The 20,613-nt window shown below is 51.0% G+C and overlaps 1 protein-coding gene across 9 annotated transcripts in view; it reads right to left on the minus strand.

Moving 5' to 3' along the window:
* CABP1 (calcium binding protein 1) overlaps positions 1–20,613 on the minus strand; it is a gene marked incomplete at its 5' end in the record, with an annotated part of 27,290 nt that continues 6,677 nt past the window's right edge. Inside the window, 8 exons of one of the 9 annotated variants that reach the window (XM_080559154.1) lie at positions 1–615; positions 2,339–2,486; positions 2,896–3,005; positions 4,252–4,395; positions 5,079–5,109; positions 8,683–8,859; positions 13,672–13,920; positions 14,827–19,186. In XM_080559154.1, coding sequence (XP_080415280.1) covers positions 590–615; positions 2,339–2,486; positions 2,896–3,005; positions 4,252–4,395; positions 5,079–5,109; positions 8,683–8,859; positions 13,672–13,716 — 681 coding nt within the window. In that variant the 3' untranslated portion in view covers positions 1–589. The other 8 variants (XM_080559153.1, XM_080559152.1, XM_080559149.1 and 5 more) reach the window with 8 other exon arrangements.

The following is a 20,613-nucleotide window of genomic DNA, read 5'->3' on the forward strand; positions in this document are numbered from 1 at the left end:
TTTCAGCGTGCATATTTATCGCTTTCCCCCCGCAAGACATGTATTTGAATTTTCTCTTGGTAAACATAACCACAGGAGATGCGAATATGTGCCGAGGAAGCATAAATAACCCCACACAGATAGACACACACACAGACAGCAAACACAGACACGGTTCACCAAGGGAAACCAAGAAGTGCAGAGCACGCCCTGAGGCCGCCACCAGTCCCAATGGCTTTGTTCTCATCCACCAAGCCAAGAGGATTTCTCCCGCTCTCACTTTGCAGCAGCTGGTGGGAGAATAAAGCTGGGGAGGAGGAGTCTGAAGTTGCAAATATCCCATGAAAGCATCATGGCAAGTCCTGGCTCTGCGGTTTCCTGCAATCATCTTGAAGGAATGGTTCCAGTTGTAGGAAGTTGCAAGTCTTTCACAGTGTGAAAGGGTGGAGGGGCATGGGGACCACCGTGAGGAAGGAGCAGCAGGTCATCTTGCAACGTCCCAGTTGCAGCCAGCCGATTAACCTTCATGTGGGAACATCGGGGCTAGATGCTCCATCTAGGTCCTCTTCTGCCCTCTCTAAGGTGCTGATTCTTTAGCTGAGAATAATCTTCAACGGGACATCATGCGAACAAACTCTGCAACCGACAAGAAAAGACAGCCCTGAAGGAAAAGACATCCAGGTCCCCACCCCAGCTCTCACCCCCTGGAGACAGCACGCAGCCAGGGTGGAACGGGGGAAACCGAGCCCGCACGGCAGGTCTGTGCCGCTCCGTGAGCGGCCCTGGAGAGCCCCCACAAAAGGGGCTCTGATCCTTGTGTTGGATACGGCGATACGGCCCCGCCAGCAGGGCACGTCATTGCTCCGACTCCTTCCCAGCCAGCGTACACACAGGCAGTCTTGTTTGTAACAGCAACCCCCTGCAACACATTGTGGCAAGCGTCGCCTCCCTTCGCTGTAATTTCAGGGAACGCTGATTTATCGCCTTGGGAGCACAGCAGTTTCTTAGTGAGCTTGCCACTCGAAGGAGACACCGGTGTTGGAAAGCACACTAGTGTTTTGGTAGGTACCGGTGCTTTTGCAGAGAAAAGTTTACTTTGATGGATTCCTTGCTTTTGAAGATACAGGTTAACGGTAAGGACACCCTGGATCTATTTCTTCACCACCCTGCAGCTTGTGGAGTCAATTACAATTGTTAAAATTGAGTGTGGATGCCATCAAGTATAAATGCGTTTTCACTCTGCACTTCAATTGCCCAGAAATTAATAACTGTGCGAAGAGGAGGGCAGTGGAAATTACCCCCTTGACTTCTCTTTTTCCATTGATGGAGCTGTCCTTTGACAACTAAAGCAGCAGCTCACAGAGAAAATGATACCGGGATAGCATTTCATGTATTTTAGCTGTCTAACATAATTTAGCTGTGGGAAACAAGGAGAGCTACTGTCAGGTAATCAGCCAGTGCATTAGAACTGCTGCAGCTACCAGATACTTTCTAGGGAGGCATTTCCAGTTTTTAGCATTTCCAAAGCCCTCAGAAACTTCAGGACTGAGACTCCTTGCCATGAAGGAGATCCAGGAATGCCTCTCAGCCAGAAAAATACATCTATTTTATTTTAATTCTGTCGTTACTGTGCTTCACCCTCATTGCAAAGGGTTACACCAGGAAAACAAGCAGCCTGCCACGCTCTCACACCTTCCAGCTCTATTATCCTCTTAGTTGTCTGATGATATCAACTGCTTCCCTTGCCAGGAATCCTGAGCTCTATTAACATCACTCCTGCCACGCCTGATGGCTAGGATAGTAGCTGAACTGCTCTTATTTTTTCCGACTCCTTCTGGCATGGAAAGTGAGAGAAGAAATGAATTGTCTGTAGGATTTAACATGACACATCTAGATTAGATATATACAGTGCTACTGAGCACATCTGGCATGTGACCATCTCCTGGCATAAAGGTGCAGAAACAAATTCTCTATAAACCCGGATAATAAGGTGAGACAGAGGAAATGGAAGGTGCAATGCTTTTTCCAAACAAATGCAGCCTTCTCACAGCTCCTGCAATAGATTTAATGGAAAGGAAAATGCCCTGTAAAAAGAAGTCTGATGCTGCATGGGTACAGCAGAAGCTGTTTCTCTGTGGCAGGGCATCTCCCTTTCCATGCTAGAACTATGGAGACCTGACTGAAATTGAGGTGCAACAAAGATATACAAACGAACACTTCAGATGAAGAATTGTTTTTTTCTCCACATTCTGGATACCTGGGCCCAGAGCATGCAAATCTTCCCTTCTGCTTCCACCTCTGAGCTGAAACTCTTACCCACACTAGACCGGATGGACAGGGCGCATTCATCCCCTCTCACCTTCAAAATCAACACGCCCATCGCCATTCAGATCCACGTCCCGGATGATCTCTTCGATATCCCGATGACCCACCTGCTGCCCTAGAAGCTTCTTCATGGCTTCTCGCAGCTCACTGGTGCTGATCTCCCCATCGCCATTGGTGTCAAACTGCAAGTACATGAAAAATACCAGCAGGGGATATACAGTTAATGGAAACGGATCTTGCTCTGGGTTGGACTTTGTACTGTCCTGCTCCTGAGTGCCCTATTTTTTCTGCATTCCTTTGTGTCCCTCCTTTTCCTCTTTCAGGTTCCTTTTGGTCTGTATCCAGCCTGTCTTTTCTCCTCAGAAACCCCTCATTACTGCTGTGACTGCATCAGTTTCCTCTTCCTTGCCTCAAGGGCTCCCTTATCTTAGTGACTTTCTCTGCTCCTCCCTTGTTTCATGCCTGGCTTGACTCTTTCTCAGTCTTCCACTGTGCTGCTCTCTCCTCCTCTTCTCTTCCCCAGTGAGTCTTCTCTCTTTCCTGTCTCCTGTTGCTCACCTCTCTGAGGGGCACACGGTAGGGAGCACTCACCTCTCGGAAGGCATCACGGAGCTCTTTTACACCAATCATGTCTGCAGTTTCTGCCAGCAGCTTTGGTCCCATCAGCTCAACAAAATCTTCAAAATCCACATGGCCACCCACTTGGGATAAGACGAAAGATTGCGTGTAAGAACTCCATACATTAGCCAAGCCCAGTGCTCACTTTGCACTTCTGTGTGCCCCAGAGGGCTTGGTTCTCCAGGAAGCAAAGCACAGAAGGTGCAGGAGAGTGGAAGGAAAAGCAGAGGTAGTTTTACACTGTCTTTTGTATTATTTTCTGGACTGTGGGATATGCAGAATGAGCCCAAGCTATTCCATCCTATGTTGCCATGGACATCCTTATGGCATCATGTCCTGAGTATTGGAGGTTTGGACCCACTAGAGCTTATAGTAACCCTCTGCTGCACCTGTGCCAAAGGAAATGGCAAGGGCACTGCATGATGTTCCTGCATGGCTTGGGCAGTGCCCTGCAGCGGTGGTGGAGTCTTGGTTCATTAGCAGTGGCTAATGTATGTCCAACTGTTTAATTTTCATATTTATCTTTTTTCCTGTTTGTCCCCCATCTGACAGCTGGCAATAACACTCTCAAATTCCTAACTCCTTGTGTGCCGTGGTTATCAGCTGTTTTTATGCGTGAGCGGTTGTGTATGTCACAACTACTTCCATTTCCTTGTCCAGATAACTCGTCTTTCCTACGTCAGCCTATGTCAGGAACAACATGCACTGAGTACCCCTTCTCCCACCTGGCTGAGGGCTAATATCCCGCACTGCCACAGACAAGTCGTGACAAAAAATGATGGTGAAAGACAAGAGGCACAAACACAGTGACTCCAACAGCTGCCCCCCACCCGACGCTGCCAGCACAACTCGCTTGCAGCCCATCCGCAGGGGCACAGCAGATCCACAGACACCCACAGCAGTGAGCAGCCCATCCACCACCCACTCTGACCAAAACATCTCCCTCTTCCAGTCGTCGCCTTCAGTCTGACATCATCTGACACCAACCTCAGCACGATGACATCCACGACCTGAACACCAATGTCTACCTGCCCACATCGAGGGCAGCTTTACACCTGACAGCATAAGCACGGAGGACAACTCTTCCACATGCTGCTCCCATACAGCACAGTCCACACAGTCCATTCATCTGATAAGCAAGAAAAAAGGGCATCGACTGCTAGGGGCTACAAATGAACAGAGGGATGGGAGGGAGCAAAAATGACAACCAAAAATGAGAGGGAAAGGAAAAAACACCAGGTAACAGAGACAGCAGGAAACAAACGGCCCAAAGCAGCAACGCGGGGCACGGCAGCCACAGAGAGGTTCAGCAAGGTGGATGTTACTCACGGTTCATGTTGATCTGCTGGGAGAGTTCTATTAGCTCCATCTCAGTAGGCATGTAGCCCATGGTTCGCATGCAGTTCCCCAGGTCCCTGCAGTTAATAAACCCATCCTTGTCTTTATCAAACTCCTTAAAGGCTTCTCTTAATTCTGCGGGAATGGATCCAAAAAGAACAATCTTGTCAGAGACAGCTTGATACACCTTTTCCAAGAAACCTCCCCAGAGCCAGCAGCACTTTATGAGGCCAGCCTCTAAGATACTGCATATTTTCCCAGCAGATCTCGCTGTGAAGAAGCAACGACTGGAGCAGTGTCAGGCTCTTCTATCAGCAGCACTGCTGACCCATTCCTTACAGGAAAGCGTGCTTTGACTACAGAGGCTTTGAAGTACCACAAACTGATTTTTCCTAAACTGCACTCCTTAAAGACACTGGAAGCAGTAAGTTTTCCCAACTTTTATCCCTACACAATATTCTATAGCCCTCACTGTAGGGATTAGCAGGTAAAACAGCTTCCCTGGAGCCATACATTCATATCACCCTTTCACAACACTTTCCATGGGAGCTGGGGTGTACAGAAGTTCTCTGACAGCCAATATGCCGTTACCTCACTTATCCTCCCACCTTGAAGAAGCTGCATCAGATGCAAATTCCTCCACAGTCAGCACTCTTGCAGTTTTACATGTTATTTCTTTTGCTTGGGCTGCCAGGAATTATTCCAGTAATCATCTCCCTTGATTTGCCACAAATTATTTTACCACCCCTTGGGGGCCAACCTGGAATGACCAGCCTGGACAGGGAGAAAGGTGACACAGAAGGAGCGACAAGTTTTACCTTCGATTTCTTCTGGACGCAGTTCTCTATCCTGCAAAAAGAGAACACACTATGTTAAAGTCATTGGCTTGCCACAGACGGTTTCAGAACAGCACTTTTGGGTGCAAACAGTTCTGGGACAAGCCAGAAAGTGAGAGAAGAAACAAGAAGGTGATGACATGTTTAATACCATTTACCTAGCAAGGCTTCCCCAGCTCTCCTCCCCACCAGGGCGGGTTTCAGCCTGCACACTTCCCTGTGGAAGCCCCTCTCCTTGTCTGCTGGACGGGGGGATGACACGCTCCCCCAGAACAGAAGAAACCTGGGCCAGCACACGCCCTGCGTGTGGCCTCCCCACCTGGTGGTGCCCTGAGCACCTCACAGGGCTCCTGCGTCGTTCCCCAGCACCGGGTCCTGGAGCAGAGACCGGCGCTGCAGCAGCTGCTCTAGAGCTGTGACTGTGCATCCTACCGGAGCTCCTGCTGGAACGGCCAGATCAAACCAGCTGGAAGCTGCCCCTGTAGCCAGGAGGTCTGTAACATCATCTGCCTGGGTCCCTGCTTGATTCCTGTCCTGCTGGCAGGACAGGGACAGCCAGGAGCTCTCTTACAGCCAATGTCCCGGTGCCATCTCCTAGAGTCCCCCCAGGAAGGGAGGCACTTCCCCCTTCCCCCCAGCCTCAACTCCCCATACAAGCATTTTGAAACCAGGCATGAAGGCAGACACACAGCATATACATCGTCAAGGTCATCTACAAACAAAACAGGACGAGGATTCACCATGTTCAGGAAACACTGCAACTTCAAACATCCAATTTCGATTTCTTGGAAGAAGGGGGAGGATATGAAAGAGCATAGGAAAATTCCACCACTGCACCAAGAAGAAGAGATGAGCATGGAAATGCACTGCTTTCTGGTTTAAACGCCCTTTCTAATTCCTCTCATGGCTCCCAGGCAAATCCAAAATAGCTGAGAATTTGGAAACACAGAAACGCCATCTCTTTTGTCGGCTGACTCTCGGCTTTTCCCCTCAGCCGTGGGGAGTTTCTCCTTGCCTTCCAGGTGTCCTGCTGCCTCCCCACACGTCCCTGGAGCCAGTGTCCTTGACGGGTTTGAGAAGGATGATCCTTTGCTATTTAACCACGGGCTCCTCTGGAAACTAATGGCGGCTGCTCAGAGCGCACAGCAAACTAGGACACACGCTGCTTTACGTCTGTGCAGAAGTGGGCTGTGCCAGAGAAGTGACCGGCTTGCCACTCGTAACCTTCCCAGAGGCATCTCTGTGCTGGATGGAGCTGTCGGAGCACGCTGGCTCCGCGGCTTCATCCCTCACAGACCTGGTATTTTCAAACATGTCATCCCATTTGTTCTGCTTTCATCAGCGCCAAGAAATAAAACAGTTCCCCCCGTTGGGCCGGGCGCAGGAGGCCTTACTGCCCTCCCGCCTTATTGCAGCAGATGACAAACGGTCCCTACACCTCGCGCACCTCATCCCCAAGGGCTCAGGAGCGTTAATCCCGGGGTCACCGCCGCGGGCCAGCAGCCGGCGCGGCGGCAGATGCAGGGTGAGGCTGCCGTGGTGCGGAGGTGCCGGACTCACCGCGGCAGCTGCTGTCTGGTGAGAGCGCCCGGGGCAGGACCCAGGCCTTGCTCCAGCGCAGTCGTCACAAGACCGTCCTCCTCCCCGCTCACCGAAGGCCACGTTGCGACCGACACGACCGACACGTGTCGGGAACGGGGGCTTCAGCACCGGCTCGAATGTCGCACACCAAGGCATTGGCGCTTGCAGGGCTCTGCGCATATCTTTGCACATGCGGCTCCGATCGTCACAGAGCCACAGACTGCGAACGCAGAAGGAGGGGGAGGGTTTCTGTCCCTCCAAAAATGTGACTCAAGCGGTAACTAACGTCACGAAGAGGTTTTCTGGTTTAAATTTGAAAAAAAAAAAAAAAAGATCCCCTAAAATGATTAAGGAGGAAAAGCGCTCGGGAAGGAATGGGCTGAATCACTCTAAAGCTCTTGGAGAACATATGGAAAGAGGAACAAAACTGTTCAGAGTTTAGAACCTAGATATGAGCAGAGGTGACCCTCAGAGAGTCACGATACATAATGGCCTTACTCTCATTTATTTCTGCTCTATGCACAGTAAGTCCTGCTGGTCTAGAGTCAGTAGAAGTAAAGCTGTCGATCAGGTACACTTATTCTACACCAGAGTAGAGATATCATTAATCTCATTTTGGAAACTCCTTGGGGTACTGTGAGTTCCCAGGGCTGAACGGGATGGATACCTGTCAGCGTGAGCTTTCCGCGGGAAGCTGGACCGATGTCCTGTGGTGGGGAGCTCACCCACACCAGCACCGGTAGGTGCACTGCTCTGAGAATACCATGCCCTGTGGTTCAGTGAACTGGCTCAAGGCACGTGTGATCACTTAGCGGGTGAAGGTTAAGAACAGAGGCCCTTTGATCCATAATGACTGACAGTTCTTTTTTCGGTTAATGGTTGAAGATGAGGTTTCAGAAATAAAGCTCTAGGTGTCTCCTGCAGCTGCAGATAACTGTGTCAATGCACAGGGATATGAGACATTTCTTATGGAGGCGAGAAAGCCCTGACTCTCAGGAAATTGGGGTGAGCTTTGTTTTACCAGAAGGATATGGAGTGCACTGGATTAATGTATAACAACACATATCCACTTACGCGTATCCATAAAACGTGTGTTAATGGTTTCTTTGCATACGTCTTTAAATTCATGTTACTGTAGAAATCTAATGTATATGTGCAGAAAATATGCTCTACTGCTTATAAAGATATAGAATTTACATTAAAATATCTACTTTCTTTGCTTATATATAAACACTTACATCAGGTGCATATGAGCACGGTTACAAATAGGTGTGACTGAGTGGACAGATGTGTTTCTCTATTTATCTGTGTGTGTAGGGGCAATAGCATTTGGTAGCCTGGCACTATTTGCAAATATGAGGCCAGACTGATGTTCTTTGATTTATTTGGCTAGGATTGCTGCAGTGTCAGGCTGTGTATGAAAGCGTACAAGAGACTGCATTTGGGCTTCTGTGAGGAGGCAGATGCATGCTCATTTCTGCTTGTATTAGCGTGCTCACTGGGAGCTGACAGGAACAGTAACAAACACGGGCATCTCTGTGGGACAGCTTGTTCCCAATATGGATACTCTGATTTGCATGTAAGTGGCTACTGAGGCCTTAAATGCTAATTTGAGCCTCTGGGAATGAGATGTGAATGTCTTGTTGGAACAACAGCTTTGAACACTGGACTCCTCCAGAGTCCATCTGATTACATATGTCCCGGGATCTAAAGTCCTTCTCCTGAATCCATCTACTCGAGTGTAGGCTTGGAGCTATCTTCCATAGCTGCATTTATTTTTTTTAAAATCATCCTTTCTTGGTGTTTAGGCACAGGGACATCTCTGCACATCCTTCAGCTTTGGCATTTGCCTGTGACTGTGTTAGCTGGAGCCGGGATGCTCAAGGACCCAGGGCTGGGGGTTACGGAGCTCCACGCACAGGGAGCACACGGGCAGCTCCGCGTCCCCGGCTCGCGTCCACACGGCTTTGTGCGTGTCTCGCCCGGCTGGGTGTAACTTACGTACAGGCTGCCTGTTTTCTGCGAAGCCCTTCCTCAGGAAGATGCATGCTGGCCCCAGCAGGTTGTGCATGACGGCGCAGTTCTGGGCCAGCACCATGAGCGGACCCTGGTACTCGCAGGCCGACGGCCCCTCTTCGCTCGTCTGGACAGCCTTATAGCACGTCTTCTCCTCATGGCGGATCTTCCCAGCCAACCAGCAGCAAGCAAACAACACAACAGAGGATGTTACCTCCCCGTCTCGCCCAGCCTTGCCTCTGAAGTTTTACTGAACCGCCTCGCAGAGCCATTATTGCTAAATTTCCTTCATCTGGTTCACGCCGCGTCCCCCCCACTGACCTATTACGGTTTGTGTGGAAGCAGTAAGTCCGGGAGTTCACTTTCAAAAGCCGATAGAAGTACGGCCAGCCCGGAGAATTTCGCTTTGAACTGACATCAAACCCTCAATGAGCTGCTCACATCTACCCAGAAACAGCCCAAAGGGCCACGCTCCTGCTACCAGCCCCGGAGTTAAGGATTCCTCAAGCGAGCCGCCAGGAGCGAGCGCACCCACGGCACTGCATGTGCCCGGGGCCAAGCGCTGACGGGCCGGAGCCTCCCCAGGAGGCGAGGCCGAGCCTGCGCAGCGGCACCGCGTCGGGCTCCACGCTACATGGCAGCAGCACAGCGTCGTGCACTTGGTAACGTTATCACAAGGCCGCTGGCAGCATCGGGTGGCTCTGCCAGCTGCGGGCTCACATTGTGCTCCGCTGTAATTAGTTACATCCTCGGGGTCTTGGGCACTTAGCGCGCTGCCCTCTCCTAATCGCTTACGGTTCGGGGCGGAGGTCAGGCACGAGCACAGTTCGGTCTGTTTGCCTTTGCACATTTCTGCGAGTGCACACGGCTTGCTAAGCTGGGGCTCCAGAACACAATCCAGCACTGGATTTTATAAGGAGGCACTGCTTTCCTTTTATAGAAATGCATTTCCCTGGCTCTGCAAGAAAAGTCTTATCCTGATATTCCCATGCAGCTATAAAAAGCCAGCACAACCCACAGGACCCTTGGTTTTATAGAATAAACATTAATCATACATCAGATTCCTCTTCAGGAATGATTCTACTTTTACAGCCGGTGCTCCCAGGGGTGATCAGAGAAGCTCTGTCAATTGTCATTGTCTCCTCTATTAACTCTTTCCTTAAAGCCTGAGCTGCTTTTTCAGGCTAAAACACCAGATACGCAGGCACACCCCAGGCACGCTTGTCCAAACCTATCGCATCTCCTTGCTGTGTCTGCCGTGTGCTATTATATTGTGCACACAGTTTGCATTTTATTCAGCCTTACACCGATCTGCTCGTGTATAACGTCATGTGAATATCAAGCACCAAAACAAAAAAAAAAACTCAAAAAGCAAGCCACGAAGAAAGAAAATGATGAAGCAGAAAAGCACTTTTGTCGCAGTCGTAGATGAGGAGGAAATCTGTCTCTGATTCAGTGTGACACATCGGACACTTGTCCTTAAAAACCTGAGAGATGAGCATCCGTCCACAAATGGCATATTACTAGCTCAGCTAAATGTCAGGGCATCTGTGTTGAACTGCATAGCTTCATGACATCAGTGCAAAGTATTTGCAAAAATTACCAGCTTTTTTTTCTTGGCACATTTTTGAGTTTAATATACCAAATAATGTGACTCACTTAAAATAGCCCACAGCAGTTCTGCATTTAATTCCAGTGAAGACACATGAAAGCTTAAAGGTCCCATAGCCTCCACCTAATCCTTGTCTGCTGACCCTTCCAGGCAATTTCTTACCTAGCCACACAGCAGCACCAAAGCACGGTCATCCCGTTATTTTCCTGTGTGGATAAAGATTGCCAGCTTGATGAAACAGTTGCCCAGAGCCACAGAAGGTGGCTGCCTTGGTGAGAGCCCGACAGGGTCTCCCTGCCCTGCAGCTCCAGGCAGGATTTACAGCAGGCGATGCTCCCTCTGCCCAGCAGCCTCACAGGTTTCTCCTGCAAGCACCCTCAAAAATTTCCTCCACCACGTTCCTCCTTTATCCAGACAGAGCCGGGAAGGGAGCTGTGATACGGGTACAGGGCAGAGCAACGTCAGGTGCCTGTTACAGGGGAAAGAGCAGCATGCACAACGCAGAAACGCAAGGAAAGGACAGGGGAGCTCAGGGAGTCTCTTCCATGAGCAAAGGAGCACTACCATGCCTGGCTGGGTCAGGGCCTCTTTGAGGGACAGGCACCCAGGCTGCCCGCCAGGGTCACCGGGGGAGAGCGAAGCTGCCAGCAGCCAGCACTGGGGAAAAAAGGACTGAACGTTGTCACCTGGATGGGCAAGGAACCAGCCCCTGGCCAGGCCAGCCAGTGCCTGGAAGTGGTTCCCAACCTCCCGGTTGAAACCACATATTCGAGGGATCACATCCCATCACCCGGGTTCAGCTTTCACCCACACATCGCCCACAGTCCCTCCTCACCACCTCAGCAAAACTCAAGAAAAACATAAGCAGGTAACGTCCGTCCATCAAGCCTCCTGGGGAATGGGAATCACGTGCAAAAGGCCTTCACATTCCTAAGGCATTCCCCTAATCATCTTAACTGTGCTTCCACTCGCTGCGGCAGGGCTACATGGCGGAGATCAGAGCGGGAGGAAAGCTGTGCCTGCCGGTCCTGGCTCAGCAGCGCTCAGATGCGGGCAGCTCCTCAGTCCCAGGACATTCACGCTCAAAGGAGCTTTAGGGAGGCAGGGGTGGGGTGAGGACAGGGAAGAGCAGCAGGCAGAGAATGAGGGCTTCCTCCCACCGCAACTCAGTGCCACCCAGGGCCCAACTCCTTGTCTTCCTCACTGAGTTTCCTCTGAGCTTGCCCCAGGTAACATCTGGGAAAGAAGACCAGGGTCACAAAGCAGCCAAGTGAAGCTGTGCGGTGTAAGGCTGACCTGCGAAGTATCCCCATCACCACGCATGTTGTAATCCAGAGGTCAGCACAGCCCCCAGGAGCGGTGCCCAATTCTAGAGCGAAGTCAGAGAAATCCTCTAATCCAGCTCTGCAACTTCCTCTCTTTAGTCCTGCCATCCCAGGCCTTCTAACGAGGCACAAAGGGCATCTTCTGAAGTAGTTTTTAGGAACGAAAGCATAAATTACCTAAAAAAGACTGATCACACAGAGTTTATAACTTCTTCAGTCCATTGCGATTCAAGAAGCCTGGCCACATTTCAGGCTTTAATTGCAATCTCCTTGATCATGTGGAGCACAGCTGCAGCCAGCTCCTTTTGTTGCAAGTTGGAGGCGACCTAGGAATAGCCAAATTGCTTTTTTCACGTGTGTGATGTTTGGGTAAACCTCAGCTATTCCTGCCTCTTCCCGGGGGTCACCCTGACACAGGGCTGGTCTCGGCACCGTCAAACTGCTCGATGATGAATTCCCTCCTCGTCTATCCCAGCACTCCTGCAGCAGCACCGAGCCATTCCTGGCCTTGTTTACAGCAGCCAAGATAACCAGGAAACTGGTTTTACACAGGAGAGGCAAATCTGAGGCCAGAAGAAACTCCCTGCCAAGAGACCCTCTCCATAGCAGCTTTCCCTGACGGCAAGGCCTCCTGGTGGACCAGCCCCATGGCAGCGCCTTTGCTGCCAGCAAGGTCTCCCCAGAGCTAGCTCTTCATTGCTATGCTTGGGATGCTTAGCGAAACTTTTTCATTCATGAGGAGAGAATTGAACAGCTTTTTGCTGAGTTATTAGATTTTCAGCCACGCCAAGTGAGATCCGTGTGGCTGACAGGTACACGGTGCTGCAACACCTCCCTCAGCCAGACAGGAAACATTACTGGGGCGAATCGTTCCTGCTCGTCCCTAACAGCAGAATGGCTCCTGAATCTCATCAGTCCTGGGGCTGTTTTAAAAGCCTCAGCAGCGAGCAGTCTGGGGATTGCAGCCCAACAGACACGCAGGGCAGCTTGCACACCGCGCAGGGCCGGGCCCAGGCCCCTGTGCACATGGGCTGTGCTGCCGGGCACGCGATGGATGCACACGCGATGCATGCACACGCGATGGATGCACACGCGATGGATGGCACACGCGATGGATGGCACACGCGATGGATGCACACGCGATGGATGCACACGCGATGGATGCACACGCGATGGATGGCACACGCGATGGATGGCACACGCGATGGATGCACACAGGGGTTAGGCCCAGCGTGTCCCCTCACAGGGGCACGGCCAAACGTGTCACAGGAAAACATGCTGCTGTGCCCAAATGCATACACCCAAAGGAGATGTGTGCGTACGGAAGGACAGACGTACACAAAACCACATGCAGACTGCTGCGAAGACGCACCCCAGCACACGTACCATGCGCGTGCAAGCAGGGAGAAGTGTGTGACACACACAGCTCCCCACGTACACACACAGCAAGCACCGCGCGCCTGCTCACACCCCTCTGGATGGACGTGTAGAGACACAAACAGCTGCGGACACGCACATACCACAGATACGCTCCTGAAGTGTGCGTGTTCTTACACCCCGGCAGGAACACGCACAAACACACGGCCATTCACGTGCACACGAATGTGTCCCTGCAGAAATAACACACGCGACAGGACTCATGCAGACACCCTCGACTGAAGCACACGCACGCACGTACACAAGCTCACGCGTATACACATACCTTAAGCTGCCTGCACAGACAACGTGTGCCAACCTATTGTGCACATCAACGAGCACAAGCCGGCATGGACTCAGTGGGCATGCACACACGGAGCAGGACACACGCCTGCTCATGTATACGCACGTTTATTTACACACACGTGGTGGCATTCAGCATCCCGGGCTCTAGTGGCTGCCCTTGCACGAGCAGCTCTTACAAAAAAAGACTTGAAAAGAGAGCTGAGCCCCTCGCACACACCTCTGCGGCAATCCCACCTCCCTTTCCCGTCTGCCCACGACATCACCCGTCCCAAGAAGCAGGGCTGGAAAAGCACAATTCACTTTGATTTAGGGAACATACCTTTTTTGAGAGGTTTCTCAGTGGAGACTTCACACAGTTGCCCATAATATGTTGAGTCTGCCTTTCCGGTGAACTTGGTTATAAAGGAACTGAAGCAAATGATCCCATTAAAGGTATTCCTTGGGAGCAAAGCAAGAAAGGCAGCGCCAGGCAAATCCAAACAGCTACTGGCTGCTGGGGCTTCCCTCTTCGGGGAGCTTTTTCTCTCTCTGCCTCTCTCTCTCCGTGTTTTTACTTTATGTTCACTTTCTTGAAGAGATGAAGCAGGAAGGAGAGGGAGGGGAGAGAAACAGACAGAAAGAGGGAGAGAGAGGGAGTGAGAAGGGGAGAGAGAGGGAGGCGGATGTATAATCTACATCAGATTAATGTTCAAATCCCTCCCACCCCCCTCAATCTGCAGGCAAGATTGTTTCACTCATGGGAGAGAGCTGATTCAGGGAGAATTAAAACAGAGAGGCACCGCAAGAAGTGATTTTAGTGATGAGTTCAGTGAATCCAGCTAGTTTGGGTCCATACAGCCTCTGAACACTGCAACCCTGCCCACCCCCCTCCTACCTCCTCTCAGCTTTTCAATCACCAGAGAGCAAGGCTGGCCAGAAGGCAATCCACTTAGGGGCTTGGGGCAGAGTCCAGAGCTCGTTTTGGAGCAGAAAGGGACCGTTTAGCTGGGTGGGACCTGTTTCAGCTTATAAAGACTAGCAGACCTGCAAGTCCCTCATTCTTTTCCTGCCACGGTGGAAGCAAGCCCGGGGGCAGCAGCGCAGGGTCCCTACAATGCTCTCAGCCCCGGGATAGAAATTTTTAACCACAAGGGAGAGACCTTGAGCCAGTCTTAAAGTTTTTTTCCAACATTCTGCAAGTAGAAACCAAGCGGAGGTTTTCCTGTACAAGTCTGCCAAAGACAGGCTCGCACCCGAATCCTAAATCCGAACAGCCCCAGGCTGGGTAATGTGAAACCAAGAATTTGGGCATCAGACCCAAACACCTGAGTCCTGGGCTCCTAAACCCAGACCCAGCTCTGAATTCTGAGCTTCAGGCCTGTTGAATCATTTCTGAAAGAAAGGGGATGAGACCCCAGTACTTCTTCCTCTGTTCTCAGGCTGCACATAAGAGCATTCAGTCCGAAAGGAGATTCAAATTGCATAAAAAACTCACCATCAGCCCAGGCAGCAGGACCTGAACAGGGCAGTGAATGCATCCCCAGCCACGAAGCCGCCACCATGGCAGCAGCTCACGGAGGTAAGAAGCCATGGCACGAAGAGCTACCTCCTTCAAGAGCTGCGAAGGCCAGGCTGACACTGATCCTACACCTGTCCATGCAGCAGGCTGCCTGGACGCTCTGATGTTCAGCTCAAAGATTTCACAACTTTTTTTTTGCAAGCATGGTCCTAAACAGAAGGTTCTGCAAAGACCAGCCCATGGGCTGAGCACTCGAACCACGGGCTTTCTTCATGCAGGAGCCAAAGACTCACTGTCCTGGCAGCTGTAAGACAGGGAGGGATGAACTGTCAACATCACAACAGAGCAGGGCTTTCTCTGCTTCCACCCAGATGGTGCTGTGGCAAACTAAGTATGACTGTAAGGTGAATCAACAGTTGCTTTAGAGCCTAGAGGCTTCTTCCACCTGAGGAGATTAGTTTAGGAGTCCAGCCATGACAAGAGCCAACAGCTTCTCCTGTTCCAGACCCAGCCAGGATCACACGGCGATGTGGGATAGTGTTTCTTGCTCTTCCTCGTAGTAGCCACTTTCCAAGGGTGAAAGCAGTGGAACAGCCTCCCCTCCTCTCAGATCTCCTCCATTCCTTCTTTACCGCATGGCCTGGGAGGAGCTGCACGAAGGCCCACAGCTCCTCCGAAGCAAGAAGCTGCAGTAGCAGACACTGGAAGACGCCTGTTGTACCCAGAGCAAACGGACTGAGGGACAGAGGGGATGGGGAAGCTCTGGTCTGGAAGGTCTCCGTATCGGAGCACAGCCATGGCGGGCTGGGAAGCAAAACCTTTCCTAAGGGGGCCCTACCACCTCTTGCCATGGTTTGAGGATCCCTGACGGAGGGGAAATACAGAGTCACCCCTTGGGGGCTGGCACAGCCCGGGGCCCCCGCAGCAGGAGACCGCAGGAGGATGCCAAAACTCCCAGCTCCACTCGAGGCTGCCATCTTTGGCTCTATTTCTCTTTCCCTTCTTAAAGCAGCTCATGGGAGGCTGATCTACCCTTGGCCGAAGTGCTGGTCGTTAATAATGTCCTCTGTCAGCTGGAGCCGTTCCCCAGGCTCCTTGTTTATTGACGAAGTGCTTGTCTCCCTTGAGCAGAAGCTGCCATACAGCGAGCGAGGCGCCTGGGCTCCCTCCCGAGACAAATGACTCCAATTCCGGAGCAGAGAGGAGAGAGAGCATCACCTCCCTGCCGAGAATAAATCTCCCCTTGGCAGGCAGCGCAGAGGCCAGGAACGCCCCGCAACTGAGAAATGCCCATCTCAAAAATCCATCGCAGCCCCCAAACTGCCAGAGGGGCTGTAAAAGAGGCAATGAGCATGTCCTGCAGAGCTCTCAGTGCCCCTCAGCAAAAGTTGAGGTGGTCACCCCTAAATAGTAGCTTGCAGCAGGGCATCAGGAGCCAGCTAGCGCGGCAGACTGCCGCATTTCCCTGCTCTCCTACTTCTCTTCCCTGCAGTCACAGCAGTTACAGAAAACGCGCAGGGCAGAGAGAGAGAGCGCTGAAATCGGCTGCCAGGTTCGGAAGGGAGTTCACAATCCGGGAAGGGAAGGGAAGAGGCAATGGGTGGGAGCCCACTCGCACCAGGTTTGCAGCACAGTCAGTCCTTGGACTCTGCAGGAGCGCTGGCAGAGCCGCAGCGGGCCTGAGAGATGTGGTCGGAAACAGTTTCTTTATCCCCTCATTTACCCTGAATCCCTTAAGAGCAATTGGGCAGCACATCACTATCTAGCAGACAGACCCTGCCGACCTTTGAGGAGGAAAATCGCTTCGACATTGGGATCTTGTTCATCGCCACCAAGGGCAGCTTAGAGAGATGCAGGGGAGTGGGGTTGGTGGAGAGGTCATCAGAAGATTAGGTTAGAAGGAACATATTTTCTCCCTTCCTCCAAATGAGGCTGCTGTAAGAGAACAGGATGCTGAGAATAAGTGTGTCAAAAGCATTTGTGTGTAGGTGCTGATCTGTGGGTATGCCTATATCTGGGGTAGTCAGGGTGCGTGTGGGAGGGCTGCACATGCATGTATACTGGCTTTCCCACACTGTTCTTTGTGGCAATCACACTGTTCTTTTAAGGCCTGGGGCTCTGTTGTAAACTTTCTAAAAATCAGGAGGAACCGTGCGAAATGCGAGCCTTTGCCTTTGTGCCTGCATCCCCTCCTTTTCCCTGAAACCCACAGTGGAGAGCAGAGACCTTCGCGGATGCAGTTTGGCACCGAGTGAGCTCTCAGCTCCCAGGCAAGGAGTTTGGCACATTGACTGACCTGGGTAAGGAGCAGGGAGCAGGCTGGATGACTTGGCATTGCCAGGGAGTGATTTAGGTGGTTTAATACGCTTGGATTCTTTAAAAAGCAGCAGTGCTTTACTTCAGGCTGGCACCACTGGTACAAATAATTATTCCATAGGGAAGCGTTGGATCCCACCACGGCTAATCACTTGGTAGCTGCAAGAGACTTTATCCCGCGACAGCAAATATCCGACCGCTCCAACAGAAAGAACAAAAGTCAATCCAAAATGTGGGACTGCTTATCAGAGCGCAGCCTTGCTTGGCAAACATTTCCAGTGGAAGTACAGAGTTGTACAGGAAGACTGATCGGATGCCAGGCCCGTTTCAGTACATGGACTTCCAGTTGCTGGAACGTCAGATCAGGTCGTTGCTTGTAACACAACGCTGCAAAGGGCGCCCTCAGTACCTGGGGGTGGGGGTAATCTCTGAGGAGAGTACATAGTACAGCATTCCTAGCATCTTCTCATTGAAATCCACAGTTTTATCTAAGAACTCATTGCATGCTTGGAAGATTTAGTATCCTAAAATATGCCACCTTATTTAATTTCTCCTAGCAGGCTAAGAATTTTTCATCTATTTTTTCTATGCCAGAGCAGAGAGTGCACATACTGATTATTAGTTTTCAAATCTGCTCCCAACCACCCTTTAGCTGACGGCCATAGATCTGAATTTTACAAAAAACAGCCCAGTCTTGTTTACTGGATGACCTCAGATGAGCCTTAGCATTTGGATTTATTAACATCCTTCCTTTGCCAGTGCTGTCAAGGGCCTTGCTTCAAAGCTCCCAGCCACTGGAACACGCACCGGCACTCCAAACCTCTGCGACTGGCTTCCCCTTCGTCTGCGTCAGGCTCCCGAGTGCTTTTACTGCATCCTGAGTTGTGTCGTGTAACCTCGAATGAACCTGGGATGGTTCCACGTTCCCATCAGGCAAGGACAGGTCCGTCTCAAGCAGAGGCACCAGCAAGCATTGGCAGATGCAGCCCATCCCCTCAGCTGGGGGGAGGAATATTTCTGCAGAGAGTTTGGGAACTTTCTTTGCTGTCAGCTGTTCCAGAAAGAAAGTGTTGCTGACTCATGCTGTGCATAATATTCTCCTCCATTAGAGCAATTGGATCATATTCAATCACAAACAACAGAAAGGTTATTAAAAAACCAAGGATGCTTTCCGTCCCTCTCAAGGTAACAAACCCTGAAGAGCCAACTTCCGTCTCGCACAGCTTTGTCTGTAATTAGCTAGCTTTATTCCGCGCTAGATGAAAAGAGATGGGGACGTGCCACCTCCTGACACCTTCCACGCAGATCTGGTGCTCGCATTTTGCACTCACCCAACAGAAGATGCGCTGGCCAGAGCACTACGTGCTGTGGGTGTGTTCTGCTTTTAAAGACCATCAATGGGCTACAAAAAGCCAAGTAGAAGTTTGACAGCCCACAAGTTGCTCTAGAACAGTTTGCCAGGTACATGCAGTATAAAACAAGCCTCAGAGGGTCCCTTCCCTTTGTTCAGAAGTACGAGAACTGTGAATTGTGCTCTGTCTGGGAATCCTGCAAAAGCAGCTGGTGCTGCCCTGGGACTCTCACCTCTTTGAAAGGAAAAAGGGGCAGGGGCTCAGCATCCGGCTGGCACGCTGCGGTGCTGCAGCAGGTGTGGCTGACTAGTGGATGAGCAGAGCCCTAGGAATCCACACTAGCCAAATACTCCAATCCAGTCCTGCAACAATACATGAGATAGACCACCATAAAACTGAGGTCTGCCTCCTTTCTGTTCTGAGCAGGGACCTGACAGCACCTTCAGAATTGTCACAAACTACCTGAATTACTTTGTTTGTTATTTCAGCAGAATACAGAGGGGATGTTGACCATTTTCTGCTTCCTGCCCTCAGCTGTTGTGACACGATGCCTCACAAAGGTACATGGTTGCTTGTTTCCTTCCAACAGCGGAGAGTGTATTTCATCTGAGTGGGATGAAGCAATGCTATGTATTCTTTCCAAAGATGGCTGCAAGGTGCGAAGCACTCTAAAGGAGGAATGGATAGAAGAGAGATTAGAATATTGCTAATGACTTCATTTATACATTGTATTGAGCTCGTGGTCTTATGCCGGTGCAGAAGGCTCCTGAAAAACTCAATGTGACCGCACAAGCTACGACAGCTGTTTGTCTTTATGTCGAAGAGGGGCGTTTGACTGAAATTGAAGGATTGCCCAAGCTCATGGGCACTGCTGCTGCTCTCTAAGGTCACAGGAATGTCAGAGGATTATTGAAAGGGAGCCCAAAGTTAGCTAAGCGCCTTTTACTGGCTGCACACCACATAGCTGCTTGTTATTGGAAATCAATACCACTCATGGACTCATCAGGGAAAGCCATCTCCTGAAGCTGCGATGCTAGAAAGAACCACAACGAATTCAGCTGCCAAACCTGCAGCCCATCCACTACATCTACAGCTAAACTCCTCCCTGACACTTTGTTCAAAGCCAACATTGCATCAAACAAAAATCAAGGCAGCATAGGTTGGTGGAACACACAGAGGGCTAATTTAAACGATGGTTAATTCATTATTGAAAGATTTTATTCTCTCACAAGATAAGCTGAACCCAACCAGAAGGGCTGTGCGTTTCAGTGCATTAGCTCATGTTGCTGTGTATTTCATGAACTGAATATTTAATGAATGTTCCTTTAGCTTGGTTTTATTTTGATGTCTTTCCATATCCTTTTAAAACAGATTTGTTTAAAAGTAAATCACTGACAAAGATTAATGTTTGCTGGCAGACCCACTGCAGGCAGCAAGCTTATTCACTGCCCCTCAGTGATTCTGTATGTCTGGCTCCCATCCCTCAAGCTTTTTAGAAGCAATAAATGTAATTTTTCTTTCTCCAAGCTGAGCAATGGGGAAGCTGGGTGGATGTGCTCGAGTGGAACACTGTTCCTCTGTATCCGTGCCCGTTACATACAGAAAACACATGAGCTGCACCTCATATGGCAGTCTCAGCAGGCAGGGATGTCCCTATACACCGAGTACGTAAGCACGGGAATGCGTGTATGCACAGAGGTGCTTGCATAGCCACACCAAAGATCTAGCAGAGGACACACAAAACAGGCTGTAGGTCTGCAGACACGGCGGTTACGTGAAGGCTCTTTACGTCAGGCTGCATGCATGGACGTGGGCTGTGCCAACACACGCAGGGCAGGAAGCGCGGAGGCTGTACGGGATGCATGCAGGTACCCGGACCGCTGCGAGTAGGTGCCCGGCCACCAGCACGACGTGTGGTTCCCCCCTCGGACCACGCTCCTGGCACCGGTACACCTGCAGGCTCCCTGGGCACTGCCAAACCCAGGGCCCCAAGGGCGCGCCAGGTCCCTGATGGGCCGGGGAAGGAGCTTTTAGGGGCAGGAACCAGGCCCTCAGGCTGGTTCCTCCCTGCCCTGCTGCAGCCAGCGGAGCAGGC

The sequence above is a fragment of the Anser brachyrhynchus genome, assembly GCF_964034855.1.
Source record: "Anser brachyrhynchus genome assembly, chromosome: 17".
Taxonomy (NCBI): Eukaryota; Metazoa; Chordata; class Aves; order Anseriformes; family Anatidae; genus Anser; species Anser brachyrhynchus.